The 24,287-nt window shown below is 34.9% G+C and overlaps 1 protein-coding gene across 3 annotated transcripts in view; it reads left to right on the plus strand.

Moving 5' to 3' along the window:
• The window catches only part of arid3c (AT rich interactive domain 3C (BRIGHT-like)), a 180,377-nt gene that overhangs the window by 119,793 nt on the left and 36,297 nt on the right, over positions 1–24,287 (plus strand). For all 3 annotated transcript variants that reach the window (XM_088629540.1, XM_088629541.1, XM_088629539.1), the window contains one exon: positions 17,554–17,626. In XM_088629540.1, the coding sequence (XP_088485666.1) occupies positions 17,554–17,626 (73 nt within the window). The remainder of the gene's footprint in view (positions 1–17,553; positions 17,627–24,287) is intronic.

Below are 24,287 nucleotides of genomic sequence, written 5' to 3' on the forward strand. Positions count from 1 at the left end.
TCTTTCCAAGCGTTTACTGAAAAATGTCTGTCTATTTTTTTAGGCTCTTTTCAGAATGCAAGGATAACAGTTTTGGGAAGCCAAAAGTTATTGTAAATTTGGATGCTGGAGGTTTAATATAATCATAGCAAAGCAGAAATAAGATGACCATGTCATGCTGTAAAGGGTATCTGAATCATAATAGCCAGCGTGTATCTAAAAAAATCAAAGCAATTCAGTTTATGAGTAGCAGATGTGTCTGCTTGGAAAGATCATGTATGTATAAAAAGAACCATTCATCTTCTATTCAGGGTTTTGGTTATGCATTAGCTGGTGGATACATTGCCTGTGACATTTGGACGTCAGTAGTTGACAAGTGAAAATAATCCTTTAAACAAGGAACAGAGCACAGATGTCTTGTTTATTCCATCTTATTGGCAGTTCCAAGGGCTTGACTAAATCTTCACCTTCAGCCATACAGCTTAGTGTAACACTGAACCTGCATTGATACTGTCAGTCATTGGTTCAGATCAGTCTCAGAACAGTGTAGGCATGCACATACTCTTAAAGAGTGGACAGATTAAACAGCATGTGGAAATCTGGCAATGTTGTAATAACTAAGGATAATGAAAAAACTGGTACCAAGACACAAATCAACCTTCATACAGGTATGAATTTGTTTACCTGTTCAGGTCCGTGGACAGAATTTCCTTTCTAAAACAGAAAGGTGAATGCACAGATTAGCATTAACTGAAAAAAGTTCTTAAAGTTGAAGGCCGTTTGCAGATTCTCCCCTTCATAGATTATACCAGGTGAAATTATCTGATTTTCTCTTCAAATAATACTGTTTCCTGTTCCTTTTAATGATACTTAACATTGCCTATCAATCAGTCTGTTTTTGATGATTGGAGTGCTGTATTAGAGTATGAAATAAATAGGTGTGCATTTTGACCGTTACATTTAGAAATTGCAAATACTGGACTGCCACTGATTGTACCTCCGATGAAATGTTTCAATTACCTTAGTATTTAGATTTACTTTTCATTACAGGCAATCACAGCAACTTTATTAGCATTTTTTAACAGGTAGGCACTTGAACAAATGAATACTTTTTACCAGAATACATATCCTTAATTAGGAAAAAATATGCTTCCACAGTTGATTTTTTTAATTCAAAAAGAGAACTCCTGCTCTTCCTTAACAACACTTACACGGAGATCACTACTGCTTGGAATGTGGCAGCTGATGTGGTGAAACTTCTGTCATAACTGTTTGACTTCATTGTAGGGGCCTTTTGGTAGAAAACTCAGAGGGGTGAAAAAAATGGTCATCTGAGTACCCATTGTGCTGTACATTTTCAGTCTGTGTCAGTGGTAAACCCAAGTTTTTTTGTTAACAACAGTGTAATACACAAATTAGAATAACATACAAAATGTACCTCTGTGAACAGTAAAGCTACATTTACACAAAACCTCCAAGGAGGTTAATTTACGGGCATACTAGTATGACATTAAAGATCTTCAAGATTTACAACAGGAGTCTTTTTGGTAAGCACTTAGTCCACAGGAAAAAATATGAAATTCCCAAAACATTAGAACGATTTGGATGCCTTTACATGTCATTTGATGTATTTCTGTCTGTGTGGGACTGCTGACCCATTAATGACAAACACCACCTGAACAAAGAAATCCAGAAATAAGCCTCTGGCAACAAAATAGAGCCTTTTCATCATCGGCCATATGGTGCAGAAATCCTCAGTGGAAGTGGTTTGTCAATAAGTATAAAATAAGATTCTTCTGATGGACATCAGTAATTGACCCCTCTTGTGGGTTTATTTTCGCCACTGCTGCATATTTATGCAAAAGGATAGATCCCATTATTAATCTGAGTTTATTTTGTTTTTCAAAGAATGAAGAAAAAACTCCTTTCTCTGGGAGCAGCAAGATGCATATTTATGTTTTAAAAAAACCTTAGAGAAATCTGAGGTTTTTGTAAACAATCAGCACTACATGTGGTTGAAAACATTACTCCATCATCTACGAGAAGAAATTCATATTTAAATGACTAAATTACATTTTGTAATATATAAAAATATTTGTCACCTTTTCTGTCTCTTTTACACTTGACATGACAAAAACATGATCAACAAAACTTACATGTAAGTAATTAACATCACATATCTTAAAGAGAACATGTTTAAGTTATCCTGTCTGAACCTTCAGATTTTTTATGTCTTACGCAGTTCACGTACTAGAAATTAATATTGAGAACAAAAACAGGAAAAAATAAATTTAACTTTCTTCAAAAGGCAATATCTCAAGTTTTGAGAAACAAAAAATCTTGTTTTTAGTAATGAAAAATCCAGCAAAGGATGTAATTCATTAAACTTTAATTTCATTTACCTAATATTGAAGCGAGTGAGTATTATGCATTTTCATTCTCAATCAAATAAGCACCACTTTATACGCAGTCAGTATTATCACACTAGAAAAGCTTTCAAAAACATTATTAGGTAGTTCTGTTCTGTTGTGTTCTGTTGTGCAAAAACATTAAGTTACTATGTCAATAGGATGTTACCTGATAAGCAAAGAGTGAATCTAAAAAGCAGAAGTGAGAATATCTCAAAGCTTTAAAAAAGAACGGCAGTCAAGGGTGGTTGAACAAGGATTCGAATACCTGCCTTAAGACTGAAAACAATGTGTGGATGAACGATGTCAGCTGACAGTTTAATAATCATGAGGGCAAAGATTAAATCCATTTGGGGTCACAGGTGCTGTAAAATTGGTAGATCTCGGCCTCTAAACGGGGTTAACCAGTAGCTCATGTAAAGTATACAAGGCCCACCATAGGTACAGTGTGGAGAAGATGTAAGTCCACAATATTTACAAGACTGGGATCAGTGATGGTTTTTCATATGCCACACAAACAAAAGGAGTAGTAAGTAGATAAGGAGTAGATAAGAATAGTGTTTATAGGGTTCAGTGCTTGCTCCTTATTTGGTAAATTTCAAATGTGTATCCCACAAGGAGCTTGTATTGCATTTTTCACTTTCTAGACTTCATACTGTATTACACAAGGACATTTAATCTGGAATTTAATTAAGCTTGAAAACTACCCTTAACCTCTTGTGTTAGAATTACCTCCCATGATTTTAGTAGTTTAACGTATCCAATGGCCTTCAGGGTACATTTTTGTGTAAATGTTTAGACTCTTTTAATTTACAACGCATGCATTTTATGAGTGTAAAATGTCATGTAACTTTGCAGAATTATAAATAAATGTGAAATGGAATATATATTGCGTATATCTTTTCTGTAAATGAAAGACTAGATTAGGTAAATTTTATAAGTATATATTCCTTTAGATATATGTGTCTATTTAGATAAATTAGAGACCTTTTCCAGAACAAAGCCTCTGTTGTCAGGGATGACATTACATTTTAATTCAGTTTGTGATTTTATTTGAATTTCACTTTGGATTTCACCTGCCATGTTGTTTCTTGTTTGGAGACAGTCTACAGGATTATTGTTAACCTTCACAATATGGTGCACCATATTTCACTATTTGCATGTTGATGTAAGATGGATGGTGCCCATTCCATTGGCAAATGAGTTTCTTTCACAGTCATGCCGCATGAATAGACAGTCCACACACTCTTAAGTACAGAACTGTAACTACATGCAATATCTGTGAGTAGTGAATACCATTTATTTAAACTTAATTTAATTTACAGATGAAGGTAATTCATGTTATGTTACTTAGTATTAGCCTTCAAGTACTTTATACTTCTTTACTGCTTATGTTACAGTTTAGCAGTTTTGCACTTCTAAGCAGAACTGTTTAAATTCTGAATAAATCAGTCCTAATGCAGTAACTTGCTAAAATGCAAGCATTACATTTTTTAATCACTGAGGAATTAATAAAAATAAAGCCATTTCCCTTTTTAAGCAAAGTGGTTATTTTTCTGAAAGTGATCTAATATTATAAAATATTGTAGTTCCTTCTATTTCCATAAAACACAAACTTTGATACATTATTCTCTAGAACAGTGGTTCTCAAACTTTTTGGACTAAGTACCACCCCTGATCAAACCAAAACATCCCTGTACCACCTACAAGTCATCTTGTGCGCACACACTCACACACACATAATACATATTATAATAATAAACTTTATTTGATATAGCGCCTTTAAAAGTGGCTTCTCAAACAGGAACAACAACAAATAAAAATAAACAATAAAAAAGCACCATTTCAGTGAGAGTGGTTTGCCCGTTTAGTCAAGCAAAGCAGATGTGAATTGAATTTTTGAGCCTTGATACAATTCACAACAGAGTCTAACAGATTTTAAATCGTCAGACATTTTCTTGACGGCAAAGGACTCACGGTGGATGAATGGACACATTGCAACATTTCTGCAGCAACCTCTCTAATTCGTGCAACTACATCACTGTGTCGGTTTGTCATCGCTCTAGCACCGTCTGTACAAATTCTGACACATTTTATCCAGTCGATGCCATTCTCTTCGATAAATTAATTCAGAAGCTGAAATATGTGCTCTCATGTAGTTCCTATTGGTAGTGGTTTACAGAACAGAAAGTCCTCATGGGACGTAGCCTCAAACTCGTATCTAACGTAAACGAGCAAATTGGCCAAATCGACTACAGACTCATCTTATTGCAGTGAAAAGCATCTGCTCATCTTAACGCGCTCTTCAAGTGTACTTTTGATATCATCTGCCATTTCAATAATTCTATGAGTGATTGTGTCTTTCAGAGGGGGCAGCAGGTCGAGCTGTTTAGCAACTTTTTCTCCACACACAATACGTGTTAGCTCTTTTTTCAAGGGTAAATAAGGTTCTTCAAAAATAGTGTGGTGCTTACCTACTTTAGCAATCCGCAAGCTTGCATGTTTCCCTGTTTCAGGAGTCTGTCTCATTAGTTAAAAGAAGTTTTTATTTCATGCGCATGGGAGCAAAACACAGAGACGCTCGTTGTATTTTTCTCAAATTAACCTTGAACAGTTCTTAAATATTTTTCTGTTATCTATCAAGCTTTCCTGGCACGCATTTCTATGCATTCCTGTGTTTACAACATTGGCATTGTTCCAAAATCACGCATGTTCTCCTACCTCTCTATTTGCTGGAGAGAAGTTTTTTTAAATACAATTGGTCACTTACGTTCATAGCATGCATTCCTATAGAGTGGAATAGAATTACATTGTAGCTCTGTGTCCACTCAAGTATTAGCGCGCGCTGTATCGTAGTACGTAGGCTGCGTATTCAACATGTCTTAAAAAAGAAAATATGAAAACCCGTCCCAAATTTTTCAGCGCACACAACAAAGTTCCAGGGTCATATGGCGTACCAGCTGGCGGTGCTCCACGTACCACAGTTTGAGAACCACTGCTCTAGAATATATCTTTTAATTTCAGGGGCACAGCATCCCAACAAACTATGAAAAAACTATGAATAATACTATTACTGGCAGCCAAAACTCATGAACTAATAAATACAGTGTGAATGTTGTGTTTTTCGTTGTATTTTTCTCCCATATGAATCCTGTGTTTTGAGAGATTAAAGAAGAGGTAACCATTTTCAATCCCATGTTACATTTCTGACGCAATGCATCTGATACCCAGAATTATATACTAAAGCTTTCACAAATGTAAGATTGAGGGAGCATTTTTTCTACAACAAATCAGTCCTTGTTTTTCTCATTTGTCATATCATTTCAGCCACAGCACCTAATTGTCTCTAATTCAGTTTGACACAAACTTGTTCAGACATGGAAGAGGCGACTAAAAGCACACTACACATCTTTAGAGAAACACACTAACTGTATATGTATATGACTAGAATCATTTGTTAAGTCAAGAGTACCATGTTTCTTAGAGTTATTTCAATTTATATCTAATGCAAAATATTCACTCTCGAGGATAAAATTCATTCAAAATAACTTTTGGAAAAAGGCTGTGTGTAGTAAAGAATGAAAATTGTATTGTTCATCCATGTATCAGATATGGTGGGTAACATTATTGTATTTCACAGTAAATAAAAGACTATCTCATTAAACAAGAGAATTGTTTGTGGAATTGTTGGTGAAGGTGCAGGAATTGTCCGTGCTCTTCCATTTGTGAGTGATTGGGTGTGCTAGGAGTTGGCAGATACAAAGCATGGTGAGTTTGTAACCTTTCAGTTGCGCTGACTTGTCATTATCCACCCCCAAACTGCACTGGATTTGTGTCAGATATAACAATTAGACCAAAAAGTTCCAATTTAGTCTTGTCTGACCGCTTGTCAACATGTTTGCAGTATCACTTAGGTGCTTTGTTGTGTGACTTTTTTGTGCATTCCATATAAGCCCCCTTTGTGGAGTGACGAGGTTATTGTGTGACCTGTGGGCAATTTCTCCCATCTCAGCCACTGAACTCTGCAGATATTTTAAAATTGCAGTTGGCCTCACATTGGTATCCGTGAGCAGTTTTCTCCTTGCCCAGCCATCAGTTTGGTGGAGCAGCCCGATCTACAGGAAGCAGTGTCTGTGTGTCTTTCATTTTTTAATGACCGACTTCACCCATGATCAATGGGATATTAAGGGTCTTTGGAGTGTTTTTACACCCTTCACCAGATCTGTGACTATCATTTTAATTAGATAGCAAATATGAATTGATACATCAACGTGTAATGAATGCAAGCTTTTACGCAGCAAAATGTGAACTACAGAAGGGTCTGAATACTTTTGTAAGGCCCTGTCCTGTCCTGTATATCAGGGAAAGCACCTGCCACCCTCACCTCGCTTCAGGGCGGAGCGGTGGCTCTGTGGCTAAGGATCTCCGCCTGTGACTGGAAGGTTGCTGGTTCAAATCCTGTGGCCGGCAGAGGAATCCTACTCCGTTGGGCCCCTGAGCAAGGCCCTTAACCCTAACTGCTCCAGGGGTGCTGTACAATGGCTGACCCTGTGCTCTGATCCCAAGCTTCTCTCCCTGTCTGTGTGTTTGTGTCTCCATGGAGAAAAGCTGGGGTATGTGAAAAGATGAATTCCTAATGCAAGAAATTGTATAGGGCTAATAAAGAAACATTATTGATAGTACCTTTAGTTGTGCAGTTGTGGAGAAAAGTACAAAAACAATTATAGGCTAAATGTAAAATGTAGAACACCTGTTATAGTACAGTTTCTTTATGGTTAAAGAAAGTCTAATTCTAGGCAGTTCTAGCTATATCATTCCAGTTTGATGTTAGTAAGGTCTGTGCTTTGTGAAAAGGATGAGGAATAACCCGTGAGTCTACTGGTATTGAGTCTATCTTACTGGTACCAATAAGAACTGGTTTTGCAATATTAGTATACAGTGGTCAGCATTGCTGTCTCACAGTGCTGGGGTCCAGATCTGGGGTGCTATCTGTGTGGAGTTTGTTTCTCTCTGTGTTCACATTCATTCAGTTTATTTCTGAATGTTGAAAATTTAGTTTCAGTTTAGAAGCAAGTTCTCCCCTTGATCATTATCACTTGACTGAATAAATTTCTGGCTCTCATTCTCGGGAGATGTATATTAATTAATTTACCAAGCCCAGCTAAAAAAGTAATTAAATTATGTGATTTGAGGCAGCTTAAATTTGACTATTAAAAAGACACACAAAGTAATACACAGCTTGACATTTTTTGACTTGTCAAAAGAAAAATTGGCAATGATCACTTCAAATGGAAGAGATCACTTATCTTTAGTCAGTTAATGTTAAAGTGGGTTTCGTTACAACATTTTGTACCGTACAGTATGTAGTAATGCATGCCATAAACAATAAACAATAAAGTGTACAAAGCCTTTCTGTAAATATGGCTTATACAAATTTATGTACATAAATTTGTTTCTGCCTATTTGCTTAAGTAAGGTATTAAACTTTCAAGATGTGACAGATGCGTTCAGAGAAATTCTTTTTGGGTAGGCTCTCGACAAAGATATACATTTTTTCTTCTCTTTTGCTGTTATGCAATTTATACGCTCGAAACAGCAGAGGTAGCAAAATAACAGCTTGCGTGCCTGTACACTAGAAGCTCGCAACGTTCGCCAAGGAAATCAGCGATGCTTGACTTAACAACTGAACTGGTGCTCCTCTAGGGCCGTAGCACTAAAATAACACTTAGCTCTGCCAATATGCGGTCAACTCACTGCCACTTAATCCAGTCTATCAGCTCAAGTACCCAGCAAATCCCATTACTACAAGCGCTTCATCAGGAGAGACAAAGATCGCTGCTTCGTATTAACTTACACATCTCATTATGTCAGCTCCCTTGTAGAAGCTGCGTGCAGGGGAATTGAGTGTTGGCACTCTGCCACTTGGATTCATGCCAGCTAAAGCAGGCGTGGGTGTTCTCTAATTAACTCCTCCTCCCTCTCTCTCTTACTCTGCTGCACAAGTGCACTCACATCTGCTATGACAGCCTCCCTGGACCTTGCAGTGAGCTTGTTTTGATAATACCACACACGTTGAGCCATCAGCCACTGAAATTGGGCTTGATTAATCCTCCTGTCAGTTTTTTTGGACCACTGGTGGTCGCAAGTAAGGCATTCTGCCCTTGGGATAATTCTGACACTGAGGTGTTATTCGGTTTAAAGCAAACAAAAATGTAACCCTTTTATTATATTTCATGAAGGGGCTCTGAATTAAAAGTTCTTCTGAACAACAACAAGAAAAAAAAACACACTTTCAGTCTGCTCTCTGACAGAAGAACCTGAATGGAAAAATGTGACTGGAACAATATGTGACTGTTGTACATTGTGGATGTTAATTAAATAACAGCAACAAAAGAAATAACTTCAAGAGGCAAGAACAGTGGAAGGCAAGGACAGTTTTAAAGTGGAATTTAAAACTGCTGTTTCACTTTGTTAACATACTAGAACTTGCAAAGTACTACTGAAGGAACCACTCCTGCTAAAAGCAGGTGTCAGAATAAATGGTCAGTTATATAGGTATGCAAAAAATAATTAGGACTACAGACATATGAATGTTTGCATCAGGCCGCAGAAGACAGAAATATAGAATGTTTGGAATCTGATTTATTTAGTAAATTACATCTGAGCAGAGAAAAAAACTGATAAAGGCATATGGAATCAGATCTAGGATATTTTTGGGGCTCCTAAAAACACGAACGGGACATACTGGAAATGTGTAAAAATACATGCTACAGAATAGTACCTGCAGTTAGTGTGTTGTATTATAAATTGTTCCATCTCGGACATTTAGTGAATAAAATCTTGTTTTTTTCGTATGGCATTGTTGGTCTATAAAATAATTTCAAGGACTTAATGTCAACATTAGCTATTTTTTCAGCAACAAGAAAATCAGGAAGGTGACAGATTACGTAATAGTACGTAATGGTACAGTACGTTTCTATTTTAAAAAAAAAACTTTTTGGGACTGTTGTATGTAAAAAGGGCAGGAAAAAAATACAAAAACTAAGGTCACACAGTCAGAGACTGATTGAAAAGACATAATTTCTAAGTTCAATATCTACAGTTCTTTACATTGTGGCCACTCTGCCCATAATGTGCAGTGAACTAGGCACTCCCTAAGGTAAAAACACAGTTCAGAGTAATATCACAGACAAACTGATGTTCTGACCTTTCTCAAACTTCTTCGTAAAATATGAATGTTGGCAATAACCTTCATATTTTGTTTGTTTTCCCTTTTGTCTTTTAAAAGGAATGTATTCTGGTATTTTGTAAAAAGGAAACATAGCAACGCTCTTTTCCCTCCACATAGTTTTAAACAAAGAGATGAATAATGTTTTAAGAATTTTCGTGACACCCAATTATCCTGACAGAAGGTACAATTACATGTTTCTGTACAGGTTTCTTCATGAGTTTCAGTTATGTATCATGGTTGCTCCGTGTCAGATTTGCAATTACTTAATATGGGACCAGGATTCATTTTAGAACCTAGTCCCTAAATAATTGTGAGCTTAATATGGTTATGTACACAGAACATACAGTACACAAAGCATATTTACTTCCAAAAATGTTCTGGACTACCTAGTTTATTGTTTTATGCCAGCAACAGTCAGTGTAAGCAACATTTTAATACAAATATCTTCAGCCTATGTTTTATCTGGATAGAATATTAGCATAATGTTATGAAGATGTGGGTATTTTGACGAGTTTTCCCAATCAATTCTTTTTTCTTTTTTCATAAAATGTGATTGCAGGGATAACAAATCTTGCTACAAAAGGGAAAAGACTTTTGAAAATGTAAGTGTTTTACAGTATAGTCATGATCATTCATAATGTAGCTGGTGTGGTTGTGTTGTTTATGTAATACACAATAATTCTCTTCTATTCTTCCATCAGACAAAAGTGAATAGTAAGTTATTTCTCACTGGCACTTGTGTTTCTTCATAGTGCACGACTCTTTCTAGGATAAAATTGGTGAATAGCAGAAGGTCACCATGGCCACAGGTACAGTAGCAATTAGTATCCCTCACTCACTTATATGAAAAATGCTGAGACTGTGAAGAGCTCCCTCTACTGAGTATTGGCTGTGACAATTTCATGCATTCAGTTTACTTTAATTTCATGCAGCATTTTATATGTTGCCCTTTCACAGGCTATTTTAATCAAAATAAAGTAAAGTTGGCTATTGGAACAGTAAAAAAAACAGTGGTCACTACGGGTGAGGCAGAGGCTGACTCAAGAGTTTTACTAGTTACCAAATGATTAGTTTTCTGGATTCTTGGAATTTTGCCTCCAAACATGTATTCGATACATGAATACATGTATTGTATTCAGGTATATTAATGAAAGAGAGTCCTTCCTACGTGATTTTTTTTTGCTGATTTCGTTGTTTAGAACCCAGATATTTAACATATGCATGTACTTACTGTAAGTACTACTTATTTTACCTTCCAGAGTTATGTTGTGGTGTGACGTCAGGTCAAGTAAACCTGAAAATAGTATGAGTGGCAGAGAGAGAGATACCATAGGAGGAAGAAAAGGAAATGGTTGAAGTTGCTTGAGTGCACTGACCCCTGACTGCCAAGAGTTACTGTCTCAGGAAGTCAGTGCCTCTGCACATTTAACACCACTGAAGTCCTGTAGTAAACACCTGTCCCAAGCTTCACCATCTCCCTTACCCCATCTCATCTCCATTTCACTACCTGCTTCATGTCCTAAAACACAAAGTTAAAAACTGCTGTTAAGCTCAATTCTCTTAATATGAAACAGAAATCTACCTTAAATAAGTTTTTGCCTTTCTTCTTACTTGATTTTAACTCCACTGGCGTAGCATTAGGCTATATGTTCTCATTAACAGAAAAGTGATACAACAATACAACAATATGATATTCTAACTATAACTGATCATTTTTTTCTTCATTCGCTGCGGGACATATATTTCTATTGTTGTTTTAGTTGACATTTAACTGTAGTTAGTAGCCAATCGATTAACTCATATTGTTAATTAAACAATTAATTCATATTGCTAATGAATTAATCAATAGTTCATTCAATTCAATACATCAGTTTCATTTTTTGCAGCTTTCATATTTCTCTTGTATTGTGTTTTTTGCCAGTGCTGAAGCATAAAACAAACACATGATGAATACAGTATCTCTGTAAATATTTAATGACACTAGTGGTCGATGGGGCGTAAGGTATTATGACTGACGTGGACTGAGACTCCTAATTACATTTTCTTCACAATTCAGGCTACCTGAGAGGTCATGATAGAAAGTATGTTTCAAAGGTGTCATGCGTCCTTTTTAGAACATGCCAATGCTGTGCATTACCAGTATTCAAAAAATAACTTATCATGCATTCAGGAAATCTACATTTACATCACAGAGAAGGAAATATGTTGCCTTCAATTAGTTTTTCTCAGAATTTCAGAAAATCAGGCTCTGCTTGAAAATCAGGTTAAAGCCTACAAAACACAAGGGAACAGAGGGGTTGTTCACAATACTTATTGTCAAGATGAACTGCGACCTTTGGACAAAATAGGCTTGCCTTCAAAGATCTCAGTGATAACTTGTACATTTCCTGCTTTTTGTGTAGACAAGTCAGAAATAAAAATATACAATTAATTATTTTGTAAAAATGATTAATGCGCTTTACTTTGCTGTGGTGCATGTCTGACATGTAAAACAGTAAGCTACAGGGAATTAGCTCAAACCATAGAGGCCTAGAAACAGCTAAAGTTTGGGTTAAATGAGACCTCTGACCAGTACTCTGCCATGACCTGGGTCTCTAAGAGTGAGGGTTGAGGATTCAATTAATCAAAATGCACATTGCTGTAATGAGGGGCAATTGCAAACATAACAACAATACTTTGATTTGAAACAGTATTGTCTTCATGATACAGAGTATTTATGATTATTTGAGCAGAGCAAACCAGCAGTATGTAGGCTGGAGTCAGAAGTGTGGTACAGTATTGCATGGTGAAAAAGTGCAGCATAACTGTGATAGTTTAGTAAGAGTGAACGTATTTGGGGATTGATATTTTATTGCAGTATGTACATTTTGTTTTAACTTCCACATAACCAATTTTCTAACCTTTAGTATTATTTTCACAAACTGAAAATTGGATTTCAACTGTTCAACATGGAAGGTTTCCAGAAGTCACAAGCTTGTATTAAATGGTTAAACACTGTAGCAATTGGTTTTTGTTCATGATTACAATACGATTATAATCACATATGGTATATGGATGTTATCATAGAATAATTTCTGCTTTTAAGCTGAAACAGTACAGAAGTGATTTTGTTCCCCTTTTATATGAATTGTGCTTACATTTACATTGTGAAAATATACTGAATCAAGTGTTATTTTAGTGATATATTCTGTGCAAACCTTCAGTAATCTATTAGAGCTTCCAGTAGAACTGTCATCTATCAAGTAAAGTGCTACACAAATTGAGGTGCTTTCTTTAAGTGTTCCTCTTAAAATTACAGTTTCTTATTAAATGTAAAATTATGAAATACAACTCAGGTGTTATAAAATATTATTTTTGCTTCCAGTGAGTGACCTGTTTGTGCTGTTCTAGAGCAGTTTATTTCCAGGTCATGATTTTTGAGAGTCCTGCTGTTTTCAACTATAGTAAATGCATTCGCCTACCGACTTTTCCATGTCTTCTCGTTCTAAAGCTACTCTGGTATCGAACTGCTTCGGTTCTTAGAGATTGATGGCAGCTAATATACTCCTAAATGTTCAGTTATTATCTCTGGGGCCTCATTTCTCGTGCCCTGCAGTTTCCAAAGGTCATCCCCTTTTTTCCTGTATTGATCAGAAGGCCTGTTTACATGGCTGGTGACTTATTGGAACTGAGCTGAGAGTAACATATTTCCGTCAAAGAGTGAAGTTCTCAGCCAGCAGCTCACCGTAAAAGGCACAGTGACTCCATGTCAGAGTGCATTTTTGTCTGATTGAGAACCTGCCATGTGGAAAGGTGGAAAAACACATAATGGTTATTCCAATAAAAATTGTGTCACATATTAGGAAAAACTGGTGTATTTTAATTTTCTCAAATTTAATTGTCTAAAAATACATTCATATTTAATTTTCTAAAAATACATTAAGGTCTTAAACACCAGTTTCAGGGAAGACAAATCCCTATATTCAAAAATTGTTTGGATGGCATTCAGTACAGTAATAATAATTTAATTTTATTAATTTCATAGTTGTACCAATGATTATATGTTATTTTTTTCTTATTCTGAATGTTTCCAGTGACATTTAAACAGTATTTATTGTAATATTTCTAATTAGTTTACTTTGTTTCATATGAATTTTTATATTAACATAGTTAAATGTAATATTTTACTTACTTGTCAAATACAAATGATTGCTCAAAACTGCTCGTTACCACAAATATAATTAAAATGACATTTTCTTTATCTGTTGTTATACCCATGTCAACGCTTTATTATCATTAGAAGATTGTTACACATTTAAAACAACTGTATTTTCAGAGAACAATGATTTACATACCAGGACTGAATTTTAATATTTATTTAAACAATATGTTTGGTAGAGCACATACCATCCTTTTTTCAATTGGATTAAACCTTTTTATTCTTTTTGCAGATCTCACAAGAGACAATTTCGGCAAAGAAAATTGAACTAAAACACTTCAATTAAAATGAGTTTTTAATGGCACAGTAGCTGTATTTGGTGCTTGAAAAAACGTTTTGTATTGGAGGATCAGAAACAATAAGTTTAGTTCACTTGTTGGACGTTTAGTTCTGTAACATCTAATCCAAATTTCATTTTTTTTTTCATGTGTCAACATTTAGCTGTATAACTACCCAAAATAACTGATGTTTGTAATGTAAATGTCAGCGTGGGATGTTTGCATGACAAAACCTATTTCTAAAGTAGGAAACTGTGGCTTCTGCATAAGGTTGTGCCATAAATGTTTCCTGTATTGTTCTCATGAAACTGATTCATCTTGCACGAAAGATGATGGACATCAGAGTAATCTCTAAAATAAAAAAAAATCTACTTTAGCATGAAATGAAACAAGTTCCTCCCCCCCGGGAATTAAACAACATGCACATATTATCGTGAAAGTGGTTCTTCAGCTGTGATTCTTATATTTGTAAGAAAGAAAACAATAAAATGTTTCATAAATTATTTTATTCAAATTTTCATTCATACATTACCTGTCTCCATGCCTGAAACCTGAATCATCAGGCCTTTCTAATTTTCCTGTCATGTGTTTCATTAGTGACACATTTGCTAATCCAGCCGGTATTTTCTTTTCCTGCAGTTCTGGCATCACTCTATACTGTCTTGAGAGAGCACTGTGGTGTTAGGAAAAGACTGCCCTGATTTCTATCCATTGCTGCTGGGCACTGTTCCTATTGCATTTGAAAATAGCTCATCTACTGAATTGTTTATCTATTAGCTTAACCTTTTGGAAAAACAGAGCAACTTCACTCTCCTGGTTAGTAGGTGTGCTAGAATGGTGCTGTGCTATGAAATAATCTATTTTTTTTAATCAAAATTGAAATCTAAAGACAAATCTAAACAAAAATTATAAAAAATAAATATTTTTTCTGCAAAGCATAAATGCAAGCAGGGCATTGTGCTTGTAATATATATATATATCCTGATGTTTTTAAGAAATGTGGTTTCACTACAGTATGCTTGGTAGAGGATGTTCTTTTAAGCTCCATTTATTGGAAGGTTATGGTGGCTTACAGTAGGTTACAAAAGCATTTGAAGTTACCACTTGTGCTGAATGTTTTGGAATGTAAACCAATTTTACTAGTTTTTCTACTTTAGCTCTGAAAAATGTATCTGTTTTTGTATCAGCAGTAGAACACTTGTTTTCAGAAGAAAAACAGCATGAAGAAAGCATGCAGAAGAAGAAAGTATTTTTTTTCTCCTTGTTCTTCTTCCAGAACAACAAAGTAGTGATGAGTAATGTTGCAGTTATATTTACTCATATGATTAGATGGCCTTTAGTATTGACATTTTCAGTTCTATTAAAGAATTGTGTGTGAATGAGACGGTTCCATCACCTAAATAAATGTGACTGCATTAATTTCTTTTCTGACTTTAGGTAATGAATGGGTTTAAATATTTGAATAAATGTGTCTGAGGTGTCAGGGATCTTTCACATTTTTTTACATTTTCAGAAATGTGTAGATACAGTACCTGTACATATAACATGCATCAAATTAAAAATGATCAGGGAAAAAATGTTTAAAATGTTCAGGACATGTAGTTTAAATTTTACACTTATATTTCGAATTATTTGAATTTGGAACTAAATACATAAAAAACAACTAAATGTCTTTCTACTAAAAAGTAGAAAGAAGAAACAGCTTTTCAGCTGTTGAGCTTTTTGCACATTTCAGTAGCCTTCATGTTGTTTCTTTTTTTCTGCTTTTCAGTGTGGGATTAAACCTCTACTTTTTCCTGTGCAGCCAATACATACTGACACAGGTCCTCATTCAACTTTGTTACATTTAGCAACTGTGGTGGATTCTTAATTAAAGAGCTAATAATGGAATTGCAGGAAATGGGAATATTTCATGCTCAAATGTCATATTTTACTACAATTATTTCACATTCAGATACAGTACCAGCTACCCTTATTGTGATGTGTATATTAAAATATTTTCTTGTGCAAAGACAGAGGGCAGGTTAGCCTTTTCTTCCAGGGAGTAAATTGTTAAACACACTTTGAACAAATCTACCAGAAAAAACACACAAACCCCAGCAACATACTGTAAGAGAGGGCAATACAGCCTTGTATTATAGTTGTGACATGACTTTTACATCAGTCTTTGTGGTATGTTTGCTGTAATAAAAATATTACGTCCATCATGTGTGCAGAGAATTGAAGTTATTTAATAAGACATTATTTTAAGTGTGATAGAGTTCTCTACCAAGTACTATTGTAGAGATTGTACTATCTAAACAACATTTACAAGCAGTCGTCATTACAAGTAATACTATAAAGCCTTTCTTTTTTATTTCATTGTGAAGTCAGGACTGAGTGGAAATTACTTTATTGATTTAATAAGAAAACAAATTGTGGGTTAACAAAAGTGAATAAGGAAAAGCTCTTTGTGTAGTACATAAAAAGTAGGAATGTATTGAACAATAAAAATCTTTTTAAGGCACATACTATACTCTGTATGCTTTTAAACAGTACATTGTATGAGGCAATTCATTAAAAGATTAAAAAGTATGTGTTATATGTTTTTAAACATAAATCACAAAAGCCCCTAAATTGGTTAATCTAGTCAAAAGAATTTAAAATTATTTATAAATACGATAGCAAAATGAATAATTGCAGTGTTTCAGCATTAAATCTACATGGGTCCAATCGCACTGCAAAGTTATGAAATTTAAATTAACTGCAATCGTTTATCAAGACTAGCACAATGGACATCTTTTTAAGAGCCATGCAAATATGATGATTTTAACTTTTATTTACCCTTTTATTGTAATGGTTCTTTCTTTTATCTTTAACTAGCTTCTTAGTGTGAAAGCGTTTGAAAAAAATGGTTTTCATTTAATTTAGGTTTCACCTTTATGTTATTGTTAAATCATTTAGAGCATCAAATGAATACCTTAAATTATTTAAGTGCTTTTAGTATGATGTTTTTTTAAATAATAAAATATTTATTAATTTCACAAATGCTATAAAAGAAAAAGTGCTAGCTCTTATTTTGAAACCCTAACACTAACCCTAAAGTAATTTAGATTTAGAAACACAAACACATTTAATTAATTACAAAAAAAAATGATATTTACAATATCAATTAAACTCCCTTAGATTTTCTTTAAAAGCACAGTAGTTGTTCCAGGCTTAAAAGTCCCAATAATAAAGGAATGGGATTCACCATACATTCACAATACAATTACAGAAATAAGAACAATAAAAAACCCAAAAAACTTTTTGATTGTTAAACCACATGCTTTTCAGGTGCTGTGCATACAGTACATGTTCTGTTAAGTCATTTTTGTCCCTAGGTCTAATTATTAAGAGAGGAATCCTCTTTTTTCAAAACTCTTATAATGGGATAGGATAAGACCCCGACTAACTCAGATTTCTCTTTTTTTCTTTCAGTTGTATGAGCTAGATGATGATGAAAAGAGGAAAGAGTTTTTGGATGATCTCTTCAGTTTTATGCAGAAGAGAGGTGAGTGTTTCTCTAGCGGAGTCTTCTCTTTGGCTCTTGTGACCTGAGAACAAAGTGCTTTATAAAGTTAGCTGACATGTTCAAACACCCACATTGTGAAAATAGGAGAGCATGTCCCTTTTGGCAAAGGCTGTACGCCCAAGAGGTTGCTACACTGTCGCAGTGCGACTGTCATTTGTGTGTAGTAACTCACATGCATGGAAGAATATGCTACACAATTTAACATATTCGGGGTCCACTGTCAGTCTCCATGAAAATGTATTTCCTGCAGTTACATTGTATAGCACAGTGCATATGTTTCATGATGCTGTTGCTTGAACAGGCCATCTGATTTTATAATCCCTGGAAAATAACAGTCGGTCCACACATCCCTCTTGAAGCATGTTAAGCAAGTAATCTTGAGATGTAAGATTCAACCTTGTAGTGTGTTCACAGTACTTTAATATCCATGTCTTTTGTCTGACATTCTATCGTTCAGATTGTTCTTTTATTTAGGTTTTAACACAAAAAATTGCACATTCTCATTTATAACACTTCTTTCCAATGTTTTCTGTATATATGTATTTAATTTTTAAATAAGTTTAAATATTTATTTAAAAGAGTAGTGTTTGAGAAAACAGTGGTGTGTTTTAAGCAAAATATACTAAATTTGGTTAGTACAGCTGGAGTATCAGATAGACATAGAGCCTTTGAAACACATTGGTATTGCAAGCATAGTTGCAACTTTTAATAGATACATTTCAGGCGCTTAACAATGGGTGAGTGAGGCTTTATGTTTTTGAATGGTTCAAGCCCCTGGATGGCTGCTGTGATATCTCTTGTTCTGTTTCCTGCAGAAAGCGTTTGCTTGTTGTTTAAGGAGAGGGGGTCTTGTACCATGGTGGCAAAGCTTCTCCTGATATTATCTGAAAGCAGATCTGGTGTTTGTTTTATAATTGCTTGAAAGTTCTGTGAAAACAGCTCTGGAAGGCAGTCCTCAGATTAGAGAGGAAAGCAACATCCTGGAATTATGTTTCCCTGGCAAAATGTAATCAATTTCCAGCTTTATTGAGCATTGGGCAGGATAATCTATACATTTCCCACAGAAACGATGCCTTTTGTGTGAGGTATGGTTACTTTATTAGGGAAATGGAGTGGATTGGACTCCTTACATAATATAAGGAAATGTGTTGCATGCCAGTAAAACACAAGACACAATGATGAGGCTATTTTGAGAGAACAGGATTTATGTGGATTAAACCCAACAAAGTTCTTGTCATGGTTTTTAGTCCTGTTTTCTCAATTGGCATAATATGAAAGTAAAATCTCACAGCTGCATGCCAGCGAATTGCATCTTCACATTCACTTAACCCATATATCAAGTGTTGATTCACAGGCCTTTACCTTCCCAATGCAAGTATAACAACTGAGTCCTGAGAGTAACCATAAATTAAAATAACCATAAATTACAATAACCATAAAAGCACATAACTCATTAGCTTTCTCCATAAGTGGCAGACGTTTTCAGTTGTGGCTGTATACAGTATACATGTATTTTATGTTTGACAAAAAAGGTAGATCTTTTTACAAGTTATATTGTCATGTACACATAGTACATATTTATTAACATAGATCCATCACACTTTGCCATTGAACCAAATGAAGTATGTTTAAAGTGAGCTCTACGCACTGCAGTAAATGTAAAACATTGAGTAGAGTCTCAGCCAGAGCAGCAATGGGTCCCTTGGTCTAGGCCATTGAACTGGATACATTCAACAAGCTTAAGATGATCTTCTGTTGACATTTTGACTTTGGGATTTTTATCCTGATATTTATGAAACAATACTATAATTCTAAGAAAACATGAATGTCCCGCTGAAATGCAGCAATAAACTTAACTATCAAGACAGTGCTTCTCAACCTTTTCCATCCCTTAACGCACTTACAATACATAAATATAAAATGTTTACCATACACTGCCCCTTCCCCCAAACACACACATCACAGGCCTCAGCATATTATTATTGATACTATAAACCCAATTGAGTTTGTCTCAAAGTGCATAGTCAGCTTACCCAGTCAGGCATTGTTGATGGTGAACAAGTGTTTTTCATCTGTTTTCCATTTTTAATTTTTTATGCCCATCCATCCATTTTCTAACTGCTTAATCCAGTTCAGGATCACAGAACCTATCTTTCCAAGCAACATGGGCAAGGCAGGATACACCCTGGATGGGACACCAGTCCGTCACAGACACACACCGACAAAAGGTCCAGTGTTCCCAGAAGCCAATGAATTTACTAGTGTGTCTTTGTACTGTGGGAGGAATCCAGAGCACTGAGAGGAAACCCACACAAACATGGGGAGAACATACAAAATTTCGGGATTGAACCTAGGGCCCCACAGATGCAAACATTGTGCCATCATGTCTCTTTTTTATGGCTGTTAAACTTAAAAAATATCACTTGCACCACATGCGATTCGCCTGTATACAGTCTTAGAGCCTCGGTATCATGTGTCGACACGTACCTCGCAATACGACACTTTGATACAAACTATACTTCATTCATCAATCAAAGAAGGTTTGTCAGTTGAGCAGTGCTGTACTGCTAAAGTCATACCATTATAACTTTTACATTTAATATTTAATATCATTTTAAAACTGACACATTGCAGCTGTCACACTTCTGAAGAAGACTCCAGACTTGTTGTGGTATTTATTTCTTCTTTTTACATTTCACTGCAAAGCTATTAAAAGCCCGGATGTGATTGTGTTTGAATGATAGGAGCAGTTGGAGGTAGACAAGATAGATTTGTTTGAAAAATTATAGTTATGATTTTTCTGGCATTTCAAAAATGTGGCTAAACAAGGATGATAAGAAAGAGATGAATTTGACATGTTTAAATATAAACAGTTCAGGAAAACAAGACTGACGGTGGGAGAAGTAGCATTATACAGTATGTTAAAGAAAATCTAAAAGGTGAGAGCCAACACTGGGTTACCGCTCTTGGATTCTTCAGTATGTCAGCAACACGTGGCTTTCTCACTCAGCTTGCCATGTCTTAATAGATGTGTCAAGAAGGGTACTGCAGTATATAAAATACCTTTTGCATGTGCGTGTTTGTGTCTGTCTCTGCCCTGCAGTAGACCAATGTCCCACCCCTTGCTTGCCGGGATAGGCTCCTGCTCCCCCACAACCTTGAATTGGATGAATAGTTAGAAAATGGATGGACGGATAATTAAGAAAGACTACTTCTATTACAACCATTATTGCAATGGAGATATGGAGAGCTTACTCTCACAGAGAGAAAATAATGAGCATTGCTTGATATATGAATGTCCATTCAGAGCTTATACAGAATATGATGTGCTTTTTTAAAATTTGAATGTACATACATTCATAAAATAAAGAATTGAAGCCAAAAAATGTTTAGTAACTGTATGTAAACTAGAATGCAGCATTATAATAAGTGACAAATGAAAGTCAGCAAAAAGTTTTAATCCTGAAGATGTCTGATTACAATCGGAATGTACAACTGTATTTGTCTTAATGAGATTATTATTATTATTATCATCATTATCATGATTATCATTATTACAGTTTCAGTACCCTGTCTGACCTTAGATGTAGGGAGACTATGTACTGGCAACATAGGCAGTCCTTATGTGTTCGTTAGCATAGCCTGTGTAGGAGATGTGTGCAGCTAGTGGTAGTAGATCTAAGCAGCTAGTAGAAACAAGGAATTGTTGTCAATCAAGGGTACGTACTTCCTTAACATTTCTCTGCCATCTCCTGTCATTCTATTCCTTGATCTATCTAATTCTGAACATGTTTTATGTTTGTTGCCCAGTGGATACTTTCAAAGTATTGGAACCTGTTAATGCTGAGGGATTTTGACATTGCTCATATCCATCCACATCTCTCTGTACACAAAATCTTATCCAACTTTGCTTATTGTAGTGCAGTAATTGCACTTGTAATTGTTTACATTGCTCAAGGTCTTTGACCATCTTATCTCCATAGCATTTGTGTAGTTTTTGAAAATAGTGGGAGGGCATAATTTCAAATGTACATATGTTGATAAGCCCAAGTGATTGATTTATTAGAAAACCATATATTTCAATATGCACCTTATTATCTCAGATTTGGTTATAGTTGATGTTTGGCAGTTTACACAATATGCATTTTCTTGTTACCGTAACACATTATCTTATGTATATACAGTATAATTTAACTAAAACACTGCCTTGTGTTTTTGAAAGTCCCCAAGTGCTTTTGCCTTTAAAGTACATACATAAATTAAGTTTTTTGTTTTACTTTAATTCACAATGTTGTTTTTGAAATCGTTTTCAACTAACAAACATCAAGTCTATGAACTTTTAGCATTTAAAATAATTTAAAAAAACTTTAATCAAAACTATAGATTGCTTTTTCTATATAACTATGACAATTAGTTACTAAGTAGATATATCCAATATTTTTTTAAAAATGGAGAGCTACTGTATGTGGTAGAGAGAATTTAATCACATGGCATTTTTACCAGCTTTGGTTGATGCTGTTGTATCAAAAATATATGTTATGCTGATATGAAGAAGTCTGAACACAAAAATGTGTTCCTTCCTGAAATGTTATTCCTGAGTTTGCCAATAAAAATGCCTATCCAGGTATTTCAGTCATCATGGTTCGTGGTTGAAATAGTCACTTAAATTCCTTTGAATTCCTGCTATCATAAGGCTTTAATAATTCTGATTTATAGACAGCTAAAGTCAGGACTGTATAAAGAGAAACATTTGGTCCTCTCACTCAAAAGTTACCTTGCAAGTACATCTTGTAAAATTATCGATGACAGGAATTTGGTAGTGTTTTATGGTCTACAATGATGTTGTGCGTAAAACTGTTAATGTGTGGTGAGTCACTGCTATGGGGTGTTTGAATGTGTTAGAATAAAAAATATGTAACAATTTGCATACACTTTCCATAACACTATCCGTCTATCCTATTGGTTGTATAATTGATATGCTGAACAACATTACATTTTTCAAATTTAGAGCAAAGTCTCTTATAACTTTAGGGTAATTATAGCATTCAATTGAATAATTTAATTTGTGTCCTGAAATTTGTGTACTGAAGAACACTAAAGGCAAAGACAGTGTTAAAATAAAAGTTACTAGATTTGTAATATGATTTTTGAAAAGAAACAGGGTATTATTTGTTGTACTGTGTGATGATATTGATTATTTCTTAGCTATATAAATTTGAACATGTTGTTATTGCATGCCTTTGATTGGACATTATCTTTGTTTCAGTTATTTTTTTTAGAAAAGGTTATGTGATACTTGCCATGTAAGAATGTCAAAGCTGCACAAGTGAGCAAAGACAAGATTATAGAAACTATACAAAGTATAGTATGTCATTTGAAAACCTTTTGGCCCAAACATGTACACACACGCAAATTTGGCCTATAACCACTCCTAATCCTGGATGCATTTCTGACATTGTAGAGCAGGTCTTTAAGGGTATATAAACAGAACTATGGCTTCCCACTTGCCCACCCACAGTGATACTTATTTGTGGACTGTTATCAATTGAAAACTCATTTCTTAAAGTGTCTGAGGTTTGCTATGCCTTTTATCAATGGGAGTCCAGGTCATGCAATCATAATGCAACTAAATGGAAGAATTTAACCTTTTAACAGCTGTATTTATCCTCCTGTACATAAAGAACTGACTTTTTGTCTTAAGTTAACCTGATTATTGATGTATTCAGGTATATCAAGGCTAGAAATGAACATTTCTGGCATGGAAGCAAATGTTTGCTATTGCTTTTGAAATCTGGTAGCTGATAGCATTTTCCTAAGCAAAAAGTCACAATGTTCATGCTGTTCAATGAGGAAATTGGGTGTGTCATCACAACGATATATGCAAGCATTTCATTTAAAGCAATAGTTTTATGTTAAGTACCCCCACAGTCACTGACGGCAATTGCAAAGTTTTATTTTTAAATATTTGATCGCTAAGACAAAGTTTGTTCCCTCCACTGTGAACTACAACTTAAAAATTGATCCCTGTCTGTGATTTCCCTACGGGATTAATAAAGTATTACAGTATCTATCTCTATACCACCACGGGCCTGCTTCTAAACAACCACTTAGCAATACTCAATTTTAAAAAAATAACAAATGACCTCAAATTAAATTATTTAACTCTTCGTAATATCAGTTTCTCTCAGCGATCCCCCCTTTCAGTGATGTCCCATTTTGTTTAATTGCAAGTGATCTATACACTTTATTGAATATTTGTGAGAATAGAAATTAATATTTTTATCACAACTTGAATACCTGAATATGTTTATAGGCTGAAGGACAGCAAACACCACAAAGAAAAATTAAAAACTAAAATTTGTTGATTGCTTAAGTGTTTATTCCCTTTCTGTGACACAGCTAAATTAGTTTAGATGCATAAAACTGCCTTTATAAGTAATACAATTAGCTGTATTTCTTTAATTATTTGCAATAATTGTGTGCCATAATAGTGAAATTCAGAAATATTCCTGTCTCTATAAGAGTAAAGCTTCAAGCAAAGCTTTTATAGCAAGGCTAAATGCAATGCATCGTGTCTGGTACCAACCCAACACAGCACATCACACAGTCAACACCATCCCTACTATTAAGCATGATGTTG

The sequence above is a fragment of the Lepisosteus platostomus genome, chromosome 4, assembly GCF_059453375.1.
Source record: "Lepisosteus platostomus isolate fLepPlt1 chromosome 4, fLepPlt1.hap1, whole genome shotgun sequence".
NCBI lineage: Eukaryota > Metazoa > Chordata > Actinopteri > Semionotiformes > Lepisosteidae > Lepisosteus > Lepisosteus platostomus.